The 19204-nt window shown below is 37.9% G+C and overlaps 1 protein-coding gene across 5 annotated transcripts in view; it reads left to right on the forward strand.

Moving 5' to 3' along the window:
• Positions 1–19204, forward strand: part of PLCE1 (phospholipase C epsilon 1) — a 172248-nt gene that overhangs the window by 93554 nt on the left and 59490 nt on the right. For all 5 annotated transcript variants that reach the window (XM_081953906.1, XM_081953904.1, XM_081953907.1 and 2 more), the window contains exon 4: positions 4729–5024. In XM_081953906.1, the coding sequence (XP_081810032.1) occupies positions 4729–5024 (296 nt within the window). The remainder of the gene's footprint in view (positions 1–4728; positions 5025–19204) is intronic.

Genomic DNA, 19204 nt, shown 5'->3' on the forward strand with positions numbered 1-19204 from the left:
TGTATTCCGTATGGAAGATTCCTTTCTTTTTAATAGTTAGGAAATGCATGAACGTACATTTGGCGACAGATTCATAAAAATCTTAAAAGGACTATATCTGAGACAAATTTATTTTTAGATGCCATGATCAGACTAATAAGTTATGAGACCAAGCATATCTTTCCTTGTCTGAGGATTTTTTGTTTTTGTTGTTGACAACATACCAGATTGGATCAAAAGATTTCTTATTAATGCTAGCTTTCTTAAACTAGAAGAGACTTTTTAAAAAACAAAAATCTTATATTTGTCTTTTTGTTTGTTTGTTTGCAGTTTTGGAATTTTCCATAGCTTACCAGCATTTCCTTTTTGGTAATTTTGGTAAAAAGGTGTCATAGGGGTCCCCTTTTTGATTATAAATTTGTTACAGGCAATAAATTATAGGTGCTTAATTTAGCATTACAGAAAATTATAACTTCGCCATGTAATTTGCAGTTCTGCTTCTTCCTTGCCCTTTTTTTGTTCTGCTTGTGATGTGCACTATGCAAAACAAACTAACTAAAATCAGGGAAAAAACCCAATACTTATTGAATAAAAATATTTTTAAAATCTGATAGCTAAGACCCAAATCTTATGGTATGCTTGTATGCATGACTTGTTAAGGTCAGAAATTGCATTAATCAAACATTAAGTTCAGAAGCCGGTTTTCATAAATAGCAACATCATCCTGAAACAACATTATTAGACTGTAGGCATATTCATCGTCATAATCTTGCCAAATAATGAAGAAGCTGTGCGTGGTCTTGTAGGAAATAAAGCCACTTTAATGGTCACAGAATGGAAATATCTTAATTACATGATGGGGACACTGCAAGCAACTCACCGTGACCCTTTTGCATTTATACAGTAGAGAGTTGCCAAACATTCTGTTCATAGATGGAACATTTGTAAAAGTTGAGGTTATTTCATTCCTCCTCTGGTCCATGCTATTCAAATGTTATAGGAGGGATCCTATATCTTTCAAGAAGTATTTTGGAAAAGGGAGTGGTTTATGGTATTCCAAAGGTGAGTCAGCTTCAGATGGTATATTCTAGACATAATCCTCAAAGGCTAAAAGAAATTTTAAAAAACTATGCTTCTTCTGTAATGTAAACTGGTGTGTAAAACTGGTGTATAATAGTATAAACTGGTGTATTAACACTTCATGTGATTAAAGTTCACATGAAGTGTTAATACCATTGTATAATATCTTAGTAAGACGGCACTTGGAATAATGCATCAAATTTTTAGTGGCCACGATATAAAAAAGATGTTGAGACTCCAGAAAGAGTGCAGAGAAGAGCAACCAAGATGACAAGGGGATTGGAGGCTAAAACATATAAAGATTGGTTGCAGGAATTGGGTATGTCTAGTTTAATGAAAAGAAGGACTAAGGGCAGCATTCCAATATTTGAGGGGCTGCCACGAGAAAAAGGGGGTCAATCTGTTCTTCAAAGCACTTGAAGGCCGGACAATAATCAATGGATGGAAACTAATCAAGGAGAGAACCAAGTTAAAACTAAGGAGAAATGGCCTGACAGTAAGAACAATTAATCAGTGGAATAAGTTGCCCCCAGATGTTGTGGATGCGCCATCACTGGAAATTTTAAAGAGGAGATTGGACAACCATTTGTCTGAAATGACATAGTATTGAGCAAGACCTCCAACATCCCTTCCAACTCTGTTATTCTGTTATCACAAAGCCTTGGAATTCCGGATGGTTTATCAGTACTGAGCAAATTTAGGCGAATAGTGAAGGCGTTGTGATGTTATCTCAACATCACGTAGCAAAATATAGGAATTGTAGTGCCAGTGCATATATATTAGCTCACTTCCTTTTTTACCTTTCGGCTATTTCTGATCAGTACTTGGTGCATTAAATGAGATGGAACATAGACCTTGAAATCTGTGTTGTAAATATCTGAGTATGAAAAGACTACCCTCTTTTAGGTATCTTGTTGATGAGTTTTGTTTCAGAATTATTTAACTCTGAGAAAGATTTTAAATTGCTTTCTTAAAACTTTATCTCTTTAAGCACATTTGTTTTGTTAAAAAAAATCCAAGGTGAGACCAGTTAGTATTCCATGAATAATATATTCATCTTCACCAACTCTGAGAACAGAAATGGGCCAATACCACCTTCTGTTGGCATAGGAGAGCTACGTACAGTGCTGGCTATTGTCTGTTATGTTACAGAGACAAGACTATATAACTTCTTCTCTTCCAGTGTTATGATTTTCATCATAAGAATGACTGGAAGGTGCAGCGAGGACAAACAGTACCTTTTGGAGACCATGGTAAAACAAATAGTTTTTAATGTTCTTCACAATTTTTGGGCCTGTTTGTTCTCAGGCAGTAGAGATTTACTGTTATCTTCACAACAACGTGTGAGGTAAGATAGGTTGGGAGATAACGATTAGCTCAAGAGGAAGTATTTACATTTTTAGTAATGGGGGTAGTTTTGGAGGAAGCCAAACATGGATAAAATAAATGGATTTTTCTGGATTTAAACTGGACTTCACTTTGTTGTTGGCAGTTGTCAAAAAGTGTAGTACAATCTCTCTTCATTTCTGAAGGCAATTTTTTGAATGTTATATAGGTAAATTGAAAGAAATTTGAAAAGAGAAACCGAAGCATCATGTCTAAATCACACTGCCCGAGATCATTGCCCTAAAGGTGTCCTTGTTTTCTGAATTTTGGCATTGAATTGGTTTTCACCTGGCAAAGTATTGAGAATATCTAAATTACTTTTAGGGAAAATGTGCTGTGTATATTTGGATTTTTGGAAGAACCACAGATCAATACTGAAAAACTGTAGAACAATATAAGTGTGATCCAGGGAAAAATTATTTTGCCTAGATAACATGAAAAGATGGGTGGGAACAGGCAAGAAAAAATAATTGGATAATTCAGAGATATGACTTATGTTAGTACTATCTTATTGACTTGCATTTTTTCAGCCAAAATGGCTTGTAATTTAAATGAAGTTTTTTAAAATTTATTTTTTTGTACTTACCCTGCAATTCATTTTAACCCTTTTAGTTTCAACCTGAGGCTGTTTTATGATTGTTTTGTGCTGTTTAGTTTAGTTTAGTTTAGTTTAGTTTAGTTTAGTTTAGTTTATTGTCATTGCACATGGTACAATGAAATTAAATGCCGTCTTCAGTGTAAATTACAATTATAAAAATAAAAACTCAAACCTACATCCTTTACATTCTGTATAATTGAAATTGAAAACCCGACATTGCACTATACTGTAGAATTCAATATGGTTAATATTCTCAATGAGAATTGATTTTTTAAAAATGTGTTATGGAAAGCCAATGAAATATGTGGGGTTAAGTTACCAGTAATAGATTGTGCGGGAAAATGCTTAGTGAAATTATGAAGTGAAAAAGACTGTTAATGAAGAAAAAAGGGTGTATAAGAGAATTATTATTATTATAACAAAATAGAATGAGGAATAGATTTTGTATATTCTATAGAAATAAGAATCAGACAAAGAAAGACACAGTTAAGACTAACACAGGAACAGACTGCAGGATAATTTTGATGGAAATGAACATTTGTTGTGGAAGTTAGTGAATAGGGATAAAAGGAAAGAAAATGGAATTAAAAATAAAATTATGTAACAATTTAAGATGAAAATGAACTGAGGGAAGGCTAGAAGAAATACTTTATATATTTGTATGGGACTGGGAATGGTATGTTGAAGGGAGGAATTGTAGTGAATGGGTAAAGAAATCATTAAAAATATTAAATTTATTTGCTGCCCATCTTGCCGTGGGACTATTCTGTGGGAATAAATGCTGTTTCATAATGCTTTACAGCACTTTCTGGGTGGTTTACAGAATCAGCATATTTCCCTCAACAGTCTGGGTTCTCGTTTTACTGATCTTGGAAGGATGAAAGGCTAAGTCAGCCTTGAGTCAGTCAGAATCAAACACCTGGCTATGGGCAGAGTCAATCTGCAATACTGTAACATTGCATTCTAACCACTGGGTTCAGTGGCCAGCAAGAAGATGGAGGAACACAACTATAATTGTGATGGGTGCGCAGTGGGAAGACCTGAAGGGACAGGTTGGGGGGAAATCTTCCTGGAGAGTATCTATTTATGCGGTTGCTAAGAATAGACGCCAACTTAATGGAACATAACGATTATGAGCATTTCAGTTGATGAAAGGAGTCTTGTGCTCCTGATAGTTTTTTTTTATTGTGTGAGTAAGATAGAGTACTTCTTGGATATGCATTATGAAGATCTTGCTTGGCCATATTAAATTTTTGATCACAGACTTGAAGTTTTATAGAACCATAGTGGACACTAATATGAGAATTCTTTAAAGTATGGTCCCATTCACTTCATGTCACTAAACGAGGATAAATGATGATTAACTGAGTGGAGTTTAGAACTGAGGAAATAATGATTGCCCCAGCAGAGCATTTAAATCAATACAAATTACTTGTATCTTTGGTACAGAAGATGATATAATGCATCCAACTATGCAGATGTTTATATATTATTGTCCACATTATAATTTAATGTATTTAATAATGTTAATAATGTTTTATAGTAATCAAAAAGGAACTTCAATTGCTATGTATGTGAAATTGCTCAGGATGTGCAGAATATATGATAAATTTCTTGTAAAATGTTAATTAAACCTGATGATAAAAGAGAAAATGCTGGCTACTTTTTACTTTTATTTGTTTTAGAACGACAATTGAGTTCGTCAATGGCCGCATCCAATGCCCTCACTTCCACCGTCAGTAAAGAACTTGTAGAACTGCAGCATCTCATTCAGTTCCCAGAGGAAGTTGCTAGTATCCTGATGGAGCAGGAGGAGGATCTTTACAGAAAAGTATTGCCCATTGACTATCTTTGCTTCTTAACCAGAGATTTGGGAAATGCTGAATGTCGGAACAAACTTGCATCCATCAAAGCAACCTTTCTCTCTGTCCCAGATGGGGAACAGAGTGCTGTTGAAAATTTGATGACACGGTTCAATGAGGTAGGTGGAGGATTTTGATTATCTTCTGTATGTTGTTTATATGTTTTTTAAGGACAGCTTGAATGGGTCTCAAGTGAAGAGAGCACTTTGATGAACTTTTCAGACTGACTTTATATGAGCACACATTTGTGAAGCGGTGAAGTAGCTAGCTATGTTGGAGTCACTGATGAACTGTGGTAGAATGTAGCATGGATTCCCAGGAGGGAGGGCTGTATTCCAGAGAAGTAAGAGACAGCAAAGGTTAGCTATTTTGTTTGGAATGAACATTAAGGTCAAGATATCTCCTCCCTAGAAGTTCTCAGAGTATATGTTTAGTGATGCAATAGTTTAGCAATAGGACCTAGATTTATATACCACTCCATGGTGTTTTACAGCCCTCTCTAAGTGATTTATAGAGTCAGCATATTGCCCCCAACAATCTCGGTCCTCATTCTACCCACCTTAGAAGGATGGAAGGCTGAATCAACCTTAAGTAGGTCAAGATTGAACTCCTGGCGGTAGGCAATACTGTCAGAGTTTGTTGCAGAAATCACATCCAGAAAGCACACTAGATAACTGATTCAGCAGGATTCATTAATTTCTTTATATACATAACACATCAATAAATGTACAATACCAATAGTGGATTCTCCCAACGTGGTAGTAGTTACGAGCAAAACACAGGCAGAGGAGAGATTGCTTTCACTTCAGAGCTTAATATAGCTAAGCCACGCCCAGACTTCTTACTTAAGTTTCTGTTTCCAAATAAGACTCATTGGCTGACCTGTTACCATGCCTATTCATTGGCTGACCTTGTTGCCATGTCCTATTCCAGTCAGTCCCCAATGGCTGACCTGTGGCTATGTCCTATTCCAGTTCATGAATATTCTGACAAAAACTGCATTTTAACCACTGTGCCACCAGGGCTCATAGTGGTGGCATAAAGCATAGTTTTCTTTAGTTTGGCCAGCTTTCTATCTATCTGAGGAACAATAAAAGAAACTACTTTGAAGTAACATAGCATGTCTTCCTTGGTTTTTGAAGCCTGACATAAACTGTATGTTGAGTATTGGGTTGAATATTTTTTGGAGAATGAAGGACAGTTTTTAACAGTGGGCTTTCTATTTCACTAGACCAGCGATGGCGAACCTTTTTTGGTTCGCGTGCCACAAGTGGGGGGAGCGCAGGGGGGTCGTATGCGGGCGTGCTACACCCATAATGCAACGCATGACCCCCCAGTGCGCATGCGCACACAACGCGTGACCCCCCCATTTTTACATGCTTTTTTGGTTTGCTCGGATGGTCATTTTAAGCGCTCCGAAGGCGTCAGGGAAGCCTCTGGAAGGCCTCCGGGGGCGCGGGGGAGGCTCTTTTCGCCCTCCCCAGGCTCCTATAAAGACTCTGGAGCCTGGGGAGGGCGAAAAAAGGCTTTTAAAAAGGTGAACTCAGCTGGCCAGTGCACGCATGCGCGCTGGCCAGCTGACAGGGCAGCGCCTCGCGTGCCCTGACAAATGGCTCCGTGTGCCACTTGTGGCACGCGTGCCATAGGTTTGCCATCACTGCACCAGACCATGGTTCTTGCCTGAGGAAGTGTATAATTGCCAATCCTGATCTTCTGACAAGTAGAGTGATTGTAACAATGGATTGGATTGTTGCAGAGAGCTTATAATTTAATTGCTGGACCACTTTGTTACAGAGTAAACATAAATTTCCTAATAATTTGAAAAGAATACGAAACAAGCATTTCTAAACTCTTAACAGATTCTACGTATTCATTTATAATCCACCATCCAAAGCACTTTCATGTACTATGCTTGTTCTTAAGGAAATAATGTTGTTTTTCTTTCAAAGCAAACTTTAAACTTATTTTCTGTCTAATTTATTTGAGTGTGACTGAAATCCAACAGTGCAATTAGCAAGTGTAACATATACTGCTGTGCAGTTTTCCTGAGTTGAGTCAGGATGTCATTATAGTGTAATACGTTAGTGAGAGCCAGATAATTTAGTCACATAATAGGTACATGACTCAAGGTACAATGGAACTGGCATTGTTGCTCAAAATGGCTAAATGTGTATTTGGTTCTATTATAATAATCACAGAATCATGTATATTATTAGAATTATTGGCTACCTAGTGAATATCAGTTTTATATAAATCTACGTTGTATGGCAGTAGAGTGCTTAGGATTTGTTTTGTATTTAAATCTACAAAATCATCATCATACAGTATATCAAAAAGATCCTGGTCAAAATATGAGAAGGTAGAACAAGAAAGGAAAAAAACAAGAAATACCTATATAACAAGATCAGAAAATTAGTGGCTTGCCTAGAATGCTCTTCAAAATACCCATAAACTCTTATGCAGATATTGTATCTGGAAAAAAAAAAGATTCCAGAAGGAAGAGTCATGTTTTGGTTGGCCAAAAAATGTAACTGCTTTCTGGCATTGCCTGTAAAAATAATTCACTATATTTATATTGTGGGAGCCAGAATGAATTTTTAGATGACAGACTCTTGATACTTAATGGAAGAAAACTATTTCATACCTCAGTCCCACCCACCCTCACCCACAATTGTTTCTTGCAAATTCTCTACTAAGTAACAGTATTTCTTATATGCGTTAGCACTTTGATTACTTAATAGTTTTTATTCTCTGAGAAAAGAACTTTTTGGATTTATGTGGTTACCCATTCATCTTACAAGTTGACTCTTTGGGTTTGTGTAGTTTAACTTTAATATCAAATCAATGTGTAAAGGACTTAAAGTCCTAGTGTGATTGACCATGAAATATAAAAAAAGAAACATTGTAAGACAGTTTTATGTGTTAAGTGAAAGTGGCTTGTTGTAAAAAATCTTTGTTTAGATTAAAAAGGAATAGTCAATATTTTCAGTCCCTTTTAGAAGGAAATAATATCTAAGAATATAGAGACAGGATTTTTACAGCAATCTAATCGAGACAGCATACTAAAAAGCAGAGACATCACCCTGCCAACAAAAATGTGTATAGTCAAGGCTATGATTTTCCCAGTTGCAATGTATGGCTGTGAAAGTTGGACCATAAGAGAAGCTGAACACCGAAGAATTGAGACCTTTGAACTATGGTGCTGGAGAAAACTCCAGTTGGACTGCAAGATGATCAAACCGGTCAATCCTAAGGAGATCAACCTTTACTGCTCTTTAAAAGGACAGATCCTGAAGGTGAAACTCAAATACTTTGGCCACCTAATGAGAAGGAAGGACTCACTGGAGAAGAGCCTAATGCTGGGAAAGATTGAGGGCAAAAGAAGAAGAGAGCGACAGAGAATGAGGTGGCTGGATGGAGTCACCGAAGCAGTCGGCGTGAGCTTAAATGGACTCCAGCGGATGGCAAAGGGCAGGAAGGTCTGGAGGAACGTTGTCCATGGGGTCATGATGGGTCAGACACCACTTTGCAACTAACAGCAACAAAATTTTGTATACCTGTGTTGAAAGAGTATCAATTGGTTTTATTTTAAAGCTGTAAATAGCCATTGCTCACAAAGTGAAAAGGGATAAACTTTTAGAGTAATTTAATCACTTAAAGACCACTTAGTTATTTAAAACTATAGTTAACAATATAAACAATACATTCACAATCAATCTGTTAAATTTCTAAGTTACACTGAAGTATCAGTAATTTAACTTGCTCTTGGATCCATTTACTTTTTAAAAAGTAAGTTTAAATGTTTTTCCACTCCCGTATAACATTATGTTTACCTATTTATATGTCTATTGCAACCCTATAGAGGTAAATGACTGTTATGTAATGAATGTGTGTAGGACAGCTTAACTCTCTTAGCAGTCCAAAAAGAGATGGCTTAAAAGTATAAATTTGCTTCAGCAGTGGAATGTAAATAAATATTTCATTCCCTGTTCAGAACTTTTGAAAACTTAAATGAGCTTGCAGAAACCTTTAGAAAATATTATGTTTGTATAAATAGCTAAATGTTTCCAGTCCTTGTTTGGAACCGTATGCTTGAATTAGTATATAATCGGATTAAACTGGTAAAGGTACTTTGTTGGTCTGTTTTACTCCTTTCAAGCAGACCAGTTAATTCATCATGTTTTATTAAATATTTACAAGTTTTGCAGAAGGAAATAGAGTGAGTTTTGCTTGTTTGCTTGTTTATGTGTTTTCTTGCTGCCTGGTAGCCCTTCCAAACACAAAACCAAAAACATTTCTAGATCTATCTTTCTACAATTGTAGCTGGAAAATGTTTTCCACTGCACTTGAAAGCACAAATCCAGTTTAGGAGGTGAAAATTAACCTATGTAGAATATAGACTTTTTTTTACACCTTAAGTAATCAACCAGCAAATGATGCCTGAGATGGGTAGATCATTCTGATTAAGATTTAATTTACAAGCACCAACCTAGTGATTTAAAGAGCCAAGCAAAATATTTAACAAATGCATACAAATAACTAGAAAGTGAGAACAAATGCTAATACCAACAAGGTACCTTGAGCGATAAAATTTGAAGCTGTTGCATTTTATATATTTGATGTTAGTTTTTTGTTCAACGTTGCAATCTGTTCTGGTAGAGTTGCATAAACTAGTGTCTCTTAAGTTTTCATACTTCTAAGTCCCTCCGATCATACTAGCAATGAACTTTGATCCAGTCACAAGAATAGATAGATAGATAGATAGATAGATAGATAGATAGATAGATAGATAGATAGATAGATAGATATTTGTTTTCGTAGATTTTCACGGGTGTAGGTATGCTGGTTTTGTTGTATTCGGGTCTTTTCCCGTGTAAGGTTGAGATTGTCTTTGCAACGTTTCGGCAGGATCTCACCTGCCATCTTCAAGTGTGGGCTCAAAATGTGGGCTTAAAATGGGAACGGAGCTGCCGTCTTTCTGTAAGTCTTGGTGGGAGGGGATGGGGTGGTGGCTTTGTTTCAGTAAGTAGAATGATTGGTTGTGTGGTTGTATCATGATTGGTAGATTGGTGCTGATTGGTGCAGGCTGTATGTGCATTGTTGTTTTGTATTGTAACGGCTTGGGTGGTGGGTGGTGTTCGTTTGTTGGCTAGGGCTGGTTTCCAGATGTTTGGTAGGCGGGAGGTATCATCACGTTTGTTCATGCTGTGGGGGTGTTTCTCTATTTCGATGGCTTCCATGATGCTCCACAAGAGAATAATCAACAAAACCAGTATATATATATTTGTTTGTTTTCGTAGATTTTCACGGGTGTAGGTATGCTGGTTTTGTTGTATTCGGGTCTTTTCCCGTGTAAGGTTGAGATTGTCTTTGCAACGTTTCGGCAGGATCACACCTGCCATCTTCAAGCTGTGGGCTTAAAATGGGAACGGAGCTGCCGTCTTTCTGTAAGTCTTGGTGGGAGGGGATGGGGTGCTGGCTTTGTTTCAGTAAGTGGAATGATTGGTTGTGTGGTTGTATCATGATTGGTAGATTGGTGCTGATTGGTGCAGGTTGTGTGTGCATTGTTGTTTTGTATTTTAACGGCTTGGGTGGTGGGTGGTGTTCGTTTGTTGGCTAGGGCTGGTTTCCAGATGTTTGGTAGGCAGGAGGTATCATCACGTTTGTTCATGCTGTGGGGGTGTTTCTCTATTTCGATGGCTTCCATGATTATTCTCTTGTGGAGGTGTTCTGTTTTGGAGATTAACCTGGCTCCTTCAAAGTTGATTTCGTGTCCTGTAGCTTTAAGGTGCTGGAAAAGGGAAGAAGTTTTTTCTTTTTTTCTTACTGCATTTTTGTGTTCTGTGATGCGTGCATTTATTCTCCTGTTTGTTTGCCCTATGTATATTGCTGGGCAGATTTTGCATGGTATTTCGTAGACCAGCTAGAAAACCAAGGAGTCTACGAAATACCATGCAAAATCTGCCCAGCAATATACATAGGGCAAACAAACAGGAGAATAAATGCACGCATCACAGAACACAAAAATGCAGTAAGAAAAAAAGAAAAAACTTCTTCCCTTTTCCAGCACCTTAAAGCTACAGGACACGAAATCAACTTTGAAGGAGCCAGGTTAATCTCCAAAACAGAACACCTCCACAAGAGAATAATCATGGAAGCCATCGAAATAGAGAAACACCCTCACAGCATGAACAAACGTGATGATACCTCCCGCCTACCAAACATCTGGAAACCAGCCCTAGCCAACAAACGAACACCACCCACCACCCAAGCCGTTAAAATACAAAACAACAATGCACATACAGCCTGCACCAATCAGCACCAATCTACCAATCATGATACAACCACACAACCAATCATTCCACTTACTGAAACAAAGCCACCACCCCATCCCCTCCCACCAAGACTTACAGAAAGACGGCAGCTCCGTTCCCATTTTAAGCCCACAGCTTGAAGATGGCAGGTGTGATCCTGCCGAAACGTTGCAAAGACAATCTCTAGCTAAAACTGTTAAGTATTGTGTTAGAGCTAATTGGGGCTGAAATAATGGTGATCTGTGGGGCAGTCTTCCCTTGAAACCAAATCAGTGGTGCAATTCAGATGGTTCTATCCGGTTCGGGCGAACCAGTAGCGGTGGTGGGAGGGTCTGCCCACCCACCCAGACGTCATCACGTTTTTGATGCTCTGCATGCGTGGAAGGTCCTGTGCATGCATGGAAGTGGCACATGCGACCTCTGGTAGTGAAGGTAAGTTGATTTCACCCCTGATCCAAATCAAGTACTGTAGTATTTTGAAATAATGAGGATAACTGGTATAAAGTGAGTTTTTATTCTGTCTTCCAAGGCCAAATAATTCAGATTTCTGGACTCTAGTAAATATTTGTATGTACCTGAGATAAGTATAATGTATTATTTCAAGTCAAAATCTATAGATGTGGATACTTCTCTAAACTAGTTCTTGACTTACAACCGTAATGGAGCCTGCCCATTATGGCCATTTGTTATGATGGTTGTTAAGAGGTCATCATTTGACTGATGCAATTTTATGATTTTTTGTAGTAGTCATTAAGTGAACCTGTAGTCATTAATTGAACCCCGTGGTCATTACTTTTTTGTGAAAAACCAGAAGTTAATGCCAGTTCTGGCATGTGACCACAGGATGGTGCAAACTCCTGTAAATGCAGACCATTTGCCAAGTGACAAAATGCAGTCATGTGATTATGGGGAGCGGTCCTCAAAACTTCAGAATGAGATTGTAAATATCTTTTAGGGAATTGTATCTTCCATCATAAGTCAAAGACTACCTGTATAGTTGACATGGAGAGATATTAAGTAGGAGTATCCATTGCTTGCCGTCAAAGGCAAAAAGATATTATGGAATGTGCCTGCAATTTAAACCAAACCATATGGCAGCAAGATTTAGTATTGAATAACACATGTATAAATTTAGCTGACAGGCTTGGGATTAAGCATTTGACAGTGTTTAAAAGTGGATGGCTTATGAGATTTCCTATTTGATTCTAGCCACAAAAGAGGTGTGATCAAAATTCTTTTCTGGTGATTGCCTTTATATTTTACAGCTATTATGCTCTTATTTTGGTTTGTGATCTCAATTATAAAGAGTTAAAATGCATTACACATCGTTTTAGCATTGTTCACCCAGAAAGACACAGTGCTTAAGTAAAGTTGGAGACAAAAACAGATAAATGCTATAGAGCAGGGGTCCCCAACTTCCAGCCCGTGGCATGCCAGAAACCGGGCCGTGCAAACAAGCAAAGACCCATCTGCGGGGTGCAGGCAGCACACAAAACCATGCCCTCTCTGGTCCACGGAACAGCCTCTCTCCTTGGAACCAGTCCCTGGTGCCCAAAAGGTTGAGGGGTGCTGCTAAAGAGCATAGAATTCATCTGATTGACTAAGGAGAGTTTGAATGTGGAACATTTTAAATTTGTTTTAAGCTTCACTGTAAAAAACGTCAATATAAAATGAAACAAATAGTCTATTATTTTAGGCCTAGGACGCAGTGGCTCAGTGGCTAAGACGCTAAGCTTGTTGATCAGAAAGGTTGGCAGTTCAGTGGTTCGAATCCCTAACGCCGCGTAACAGAGTGAGCTCCTGTTACTTGTCCCAGCTTCTGCCAACCTAGCAGTTCGAAAGCATGTAAAAATGCAAGTAGAAAAATAGGAACCACCTTTGGTGGGAAGGTAACAGTGTTCTGTGTGCCTTCAGTGTTTAGTCATGCTGGCCACATGACCACAGAGACATCTTTGGACAGTGCTAGCTCTTCAGCTTTGAAACGGAGATAAGCACCACCCCCTAGATTCAGGAACGATTAGCACATATGTGCAAGGGGAACCTTTACCTTTATTTTAGGCGTAGGGATAGAGATTTATATCCGAATGATTTTTGAGAATAGTTGAAGATACAATATAACATCAAAGCACACAGAGTTAAGGGCTCTATGATATTTAGAGATCATACAAGTTGATTAAATACCCAGCTAGTTTTAAAGCATTCGTTAAATTAAAAAATGGATAGACCATAGAGATTTCATTTTGATATCCATGTCTGTAGCCCTTCTTCAAGCTCTGTCATGTTCAGCCATAAATCTACATACTTCAAATGTTTGGCTTCTTGAATGTTTACCCAGAAGGACTAATATTATCCAACAGTTTAAAAGGCAGCCATATAGTATTTTGCTCAAATTGGCTATTCTGAACCAAGTATATTATTCTTATTTTTTCACTTGGAATATTTAAAAGGAAAGTAAAAGAATTGTAAAGTTCATTGCTGTTGATGAAAAAAGGATCGGCCAAGCTTTATGCTTGGACAATTTGTCTTCAGTTTTGTTTCTTTTCCAATTCAGATAGTACCATTAGTTTCTTGCCCTTTTTCAGGGCTGAGAATGTATTTATTTTTCACTTTATTCATAATTTGATCAACAATTTTGGAGCGTTTGCAGCCATTTGTACTCCTCTAAAGAATTTTCCCTTTTGCTAGTTGCAGATCTTTTCTAAGAGAGGTGTTTTTAGTGACATAACTACTAAGTTCACAAATAGATGTGTTAACATTGTTCTCTATAATTAATTTTTATTAAACCACAGAGCCATAATTATAATTCATTAGAAATTCTAGATGTCAATGAAAATTCTCAGTCATCCGGTTAGAGTTGCCTGGAAGTTGAGTCAGGGCAACTAGACTTCTAGAAATTCTAGAATTCTATAGAAAATCTCAACTTTAATCTAAAAAATCTAATGTAATTTTGCTGTCATACTTAAAAATAAGATTATATTAATTACTTTGGTAGGAGCTCAGTATTCTAAGTTTAATAGATTTTATAAAGACGTTTATTTATTTAGATTTATATGGCCACCCATCTCATTGATTTTGGGTAGCTAAGAAGAATGAAAATAAAATATAAATGCATATGTAATTAAAACCAAGAATCCATTCCAACTAGTTAATAAGGTACAAGTGGCTCCCAATGAAATTGAGTTTACCAGAGAAGAGTCTATAACAGGGGTGTCAAACTCACGTCATCATGTTGTTGTCACATGATGTATTGTGACTTCCCCCCTTTGCTAAAACAGGTAGGCGTGGCCAGCGCGCGATACATCTGGGCTACAGGCCATGATTTTGACACCCCTGGTCTATAACATCCTCCAACCAACCAAGCTAATGTTTGCGTAGGAGGCAGGAGTGGGATTCTGCTGGTTTGGACTGGCTCAGGTGAACCAGTAGCTATGACGATTAGCTGGGAGCAAACCGATTGGCCGCGACAATCAGATGGGCCCACCCGCACTATTTTCCTATCTATATCTTCTCAGCTGATTTGCGCGGCAGAGCGGACTGCTGCACAAATCAGCTGTGTTACTCCTCCGAAGAAACCCGAACGTGAAGATTTCTTCAAACTGCACGCACGCACAGCATGTCTCAGACGAGTGTGTGCGCAAAGCGCATGTGTGTGTGAAAATCACGTGTTCACTAAACCACTTGTTAAACCGGGAGGATCCCACCACTGGTAGGAAGTTCATGATTTTTTTTTCCTGTACCACAGACCATCAGGAGTTTTGATTGCAGGGAGATGTGAAAGCAATACGTAACTAAAGCATCCTTTTCCACTTCAACTAGAAAAGATTTATGTGCCTCTGTGTGTATGAATATATGTATACCTAATACTTAATCTACCATTTAAGATTATGGCTCTTAAGGCCACAAGTTCACCTCCTGTGACAGATATGTCCAAAAATATATAAACATAAGCATGATTTTCAAAAAAATGAAAGTGATGGCTGTGAAGATGTGATCAGAACACAGTCCCATCTTGCCACACATAACAAACACAAAAAGGGCTTGTGTTTTTTATTACACAGTCACAGTTGCCTTGATCTTGATTTTTCGTTCACCCTTCCTGCAAAGACTTCAGATTTTAGGATACAATCATATGCATGGTTAAATTTCTGGAATATGCCTCATGCAGCTTATGCATCCAAAATCACTATGTTGTTCAATCATATTTGAAAGAAGAAATGGGAATTTTAGAATAACATATCATATGTTTAGAATCTTCTGTAATGGGGACCTGCTTATTTACAGAGTCTTCTTTTTCTTTAATTTCCCAAATAAAGTGGATTCTGCTTAATCACATTTCTTGATATTAATTGCTTAGTGATTCAGTTGTAAAAGTGTAAAATATTGCCTTTCCATGCTCTCTATTGTTACTTTTGAAGCATTCTGAAAGTTCTTAATGGTTCTGTATGGCCTTTTCTGCTGGAAGCGAGACAAGCTTCTGTTTATGTTGCCAGGACAACTGTCAAAAACTATGTTGTGTACAGTTTAATCTCTGAAAAATTCTGTAGCTATGTGTTACTTGTACTAGGGATGAAATATGACACAAACCTCTCAACTCTGTTTAGGCTGATACTGTTTAATAATCTGTTTTATTGTATTGGTTAGATTACATTTGATTCCAATTAAGATCTCTTTGGGAATTGTGCATGTTTACTAATTATTATGCTGTGCAGTATTTCAAATTCACTATCCAGAGGTGTTTTGGAGAGAACCAACAAAAGCACCTGTCTGCAACATTTTAAAGCAGCTTTGACTTTTCTGATTTCCAGGTTCTTGTGACTGGCCTCTGAAACTACTACAAACTTCTGAGAAAGGGCACAATTGCTTCAGTATCTTAGAGAGGTGTCATATATGAAATGTGTATAGTCCGAAGCACTTTTTTGAAACCGAACCCAAAACACTGCAAAACTCTATTACAGTGGGCCCCTTTTGAGCACCAGGGACTGGTTCTTTGGAGAAAGGTTTTTCCATGGACCAGAGCAGCCGTGGTTTCACATGTTGTTTGCATCCCGCAGATGGGGCTTCGCTTGTTTGCGTGGCCCAGTTGCTGGCATGCGGTGGCCCAGTGCCAGTCCACAGGGACCTCTGATCTATTACACTGAATGCAGAGGTAGTGTGATTGTTATAAGTATGAGTCTAGACTGCAAATCCCATTTTTCCAAGTCTTTTGTAACTTTCACCCCAAGTTAAACGGATGGTCGTAAGTTAAAGTCCATCTGTTGGTAACCAGTTCACTTGATTGTTTTGGCTTTATGTGTTAGCAAGGTAATTGTAGATATGTCCTAATGATTTTGGAGAGATTTCTTCTCAGATAATGATATTTATGGGAATTACAAACGACGGTTACCGTATTTTTTGGAGTATAAGACGCACCAAGATTTTGAAGAGGCAATTTTTTAAAAAAAGTAGGTAGGTAGATAGAGGGGGGGGGAGAGAGAAATACAGTAGGTAGGTAGGGAGAGAGAGTAGGTAGGTAGGTGGAGAGAGAGAGAGAGAGAGAGAGAGAGAGAGAGAGAGAGAGAGAGAGAGAGAAATACAGGAGGGAGGGAGGGAGAGTAGGTAGGCAGGTAGATGTTTCCAGGTGTATTTATTCATGTGCTGGAGAAGGAAATCGCTGACAACCTGCAGCATCTAAGACTTGTTTCTGCTAGCACAGCACTTGATCAATGTAATTCTCATCAATCACTCTAACTAAAGAGCTTTCCGAAAGGGGGGGGGGAGTTTTTGCACTCTACAAACCTTCCCAAAATGGCCTGGGTTTTTTTCAAATAAAAGGCAGAATAGCCTTGGGGGGGGGGGCTTGCAGAGTGCTTCGGAGGGGTCAAAAACAAGCAAAAAAAGGCCTGCTTTTCACGAAAACGGGCTGTTTTTTTGTCAAAAAAATGCATGCATAGCCTTATGGAGGCTTATAGAGTGCTGCTGGGGTTTGGGGGACAAAAAACGGCCGATATTTTGCTCCTTTCTGCCCTCCCCAGCCCCAGGAGCTGTCTGAAAGCCCTCATAAGGCTAGGCACTGCCATTTTGGTGAAGGGGCGGGGCTTCGGGAGGCAAAAAATGCTGTATTCGATGTATAAGACGCACCCAGATTTTCAGCCTCTTTTTTGAGGAAAAAAGGTGCGTCTTATACTCCAAAAAATGCAGTAATTGATTCACGTTTCAATTAGACAGTTGCTCAATTCTGTTTTCTCTTTGAAAAAGGGAGACTCATTCTGCTCTTCAGCTTAGTGAGAATTGAGTGATCTAGTCAGTATTCTCTCCTTCCAGCTGTTCAAAAGGAGTTTGAAAAACTCAGTGAAACGCACCCAAATTACCTAATTTCCTTTTTTTTTAGTCCATTGTCCATTCACATCACAAAACCAAGTATGCGAGTTTCTGCTTTCTGGTCATCACTTGAAGCCCTTATGTAGCCTAGGACTGCTTGATTGTTGTTTTTTCTCTAGTCCCTGATACTCTAATGCTGTCTTGTTTTGGGGTTTTAGCTTATACAATAACACATTACCAATGGACAGAGGGTTATTTAACTATTCTAGTCTTTTGTCAATTAAATGTTCTTATTCTACACAGTCTTGTCAGTGTTTGTCATTGCCTTTCTCGTTCATTCTCTTTCTTTCTCCAGCACATTGCACAGTTTGTTTATTTTTGAGCCCCAAACTTCTTGCATATTAAGAGAAGTATTTTGCTTTCAAAATTGCTTTTAGTTATAATTATTTTATGTTTACACTGCCACATGTCTTTTCCTTTTAGATTTATTTTTAGAGTTAGAGTCCTATTTGTTTTGCGTTAGTTATTGACTATGGTAAGTATTGATTTGATGCAAAAAGTAAATGAAAGTTTAGTGTGATTTCATATCCTTCTACTTTGCTTCAAACGTGCCTGATTTTTGTGTATGTGCATTTCTGTTTTCCTATATAACTCTAATTTTCCTTTGAAGATCATAAGCAAAACATCCCCTGCATAACAAATTTATTTAGTGTTTTTTCTTGTATGAAACTTTGAAGGACTGCCTTGATTTTGCTGAAAAATCATGCAGCGCGCCCATTTAAACAGATTTTCGAAGCAAGCGATCGCCTTGCTTCTAAATGTGAAATGGCCACATTGCCTCTCTTCGCAGTGCTCTGGACTTCCTCTGCAACCTCTGTTGACACTTCCTATAGCAGAATATGTTGTGATTTGATTTAATTCAAATAATTTAATTTAATTGATTTGATTTAAACGCCACCTGACTCTGGCAGGACACAGCAGCATAACAAAAAAATAGAATACCACAATACCAGGGAGGAAAATACTCAAATATTGTAAGTAAAAGCAGATAAAGAACAAAATGATTATGCTGTGTTACGTGCAGGACCTTCTTCTGATGTGTCTTCTGATGCAATTTAGTAGAATTGCTGTTGAATATCCTGATAGAACGATTCAGATACACAACATGGAAAGGTCATCTTCAACTTACAACCGTTCCTTTGAAGTTACAATGGCATCGTTAAAAGTGACTTATAATGGATCCTTGCTCTTACGAAGAGTTGCAACATCCCCATAGTCAAGTGATCAAAAATCCGCTTAGCAACTAGCCTGCATTTATGATAGTTGCAACATCCCGGGTTCACATAATCGCCATTTGCACCTCCTAGTTGTCTTCCAACAAGCAAAGTCAATGGAATTCAAAGCTGAATTCAGTAAATGCCCCCATGATTCACTTAACTTAAAATTCTTGGTTAATTAATGTGTGTTGTTGCCAGGGTGGGGGATTTTTATTATTGTTTTTATGTTAATTTCTTTTTTTATTGTATTTCTACATCCTGTAAGCCACTTTGAGTCGCCATGTGTAAGTAGGTGGCAATTTAAATTTTCTAAATAAATAAATAAACTTCAGAGACATCCGTGTAAAAAAAAAAGCCATAAAATCAAACACAACCCATTTAAAAACCACCTTGCTTAGCAACATAAATACT

This window comes from Natrix helvetica (assembly GCF_964273705.1).
Source record: "Natrix helvetica genome assembly, chromosome: 5".
In the NCBI taxonomy this organism is placed as follows: Eukaryota; Metazoa; Chordata; class Lepidosauria; order Squamata; family Natricidae; genus Natrix; species Natrix helvetica.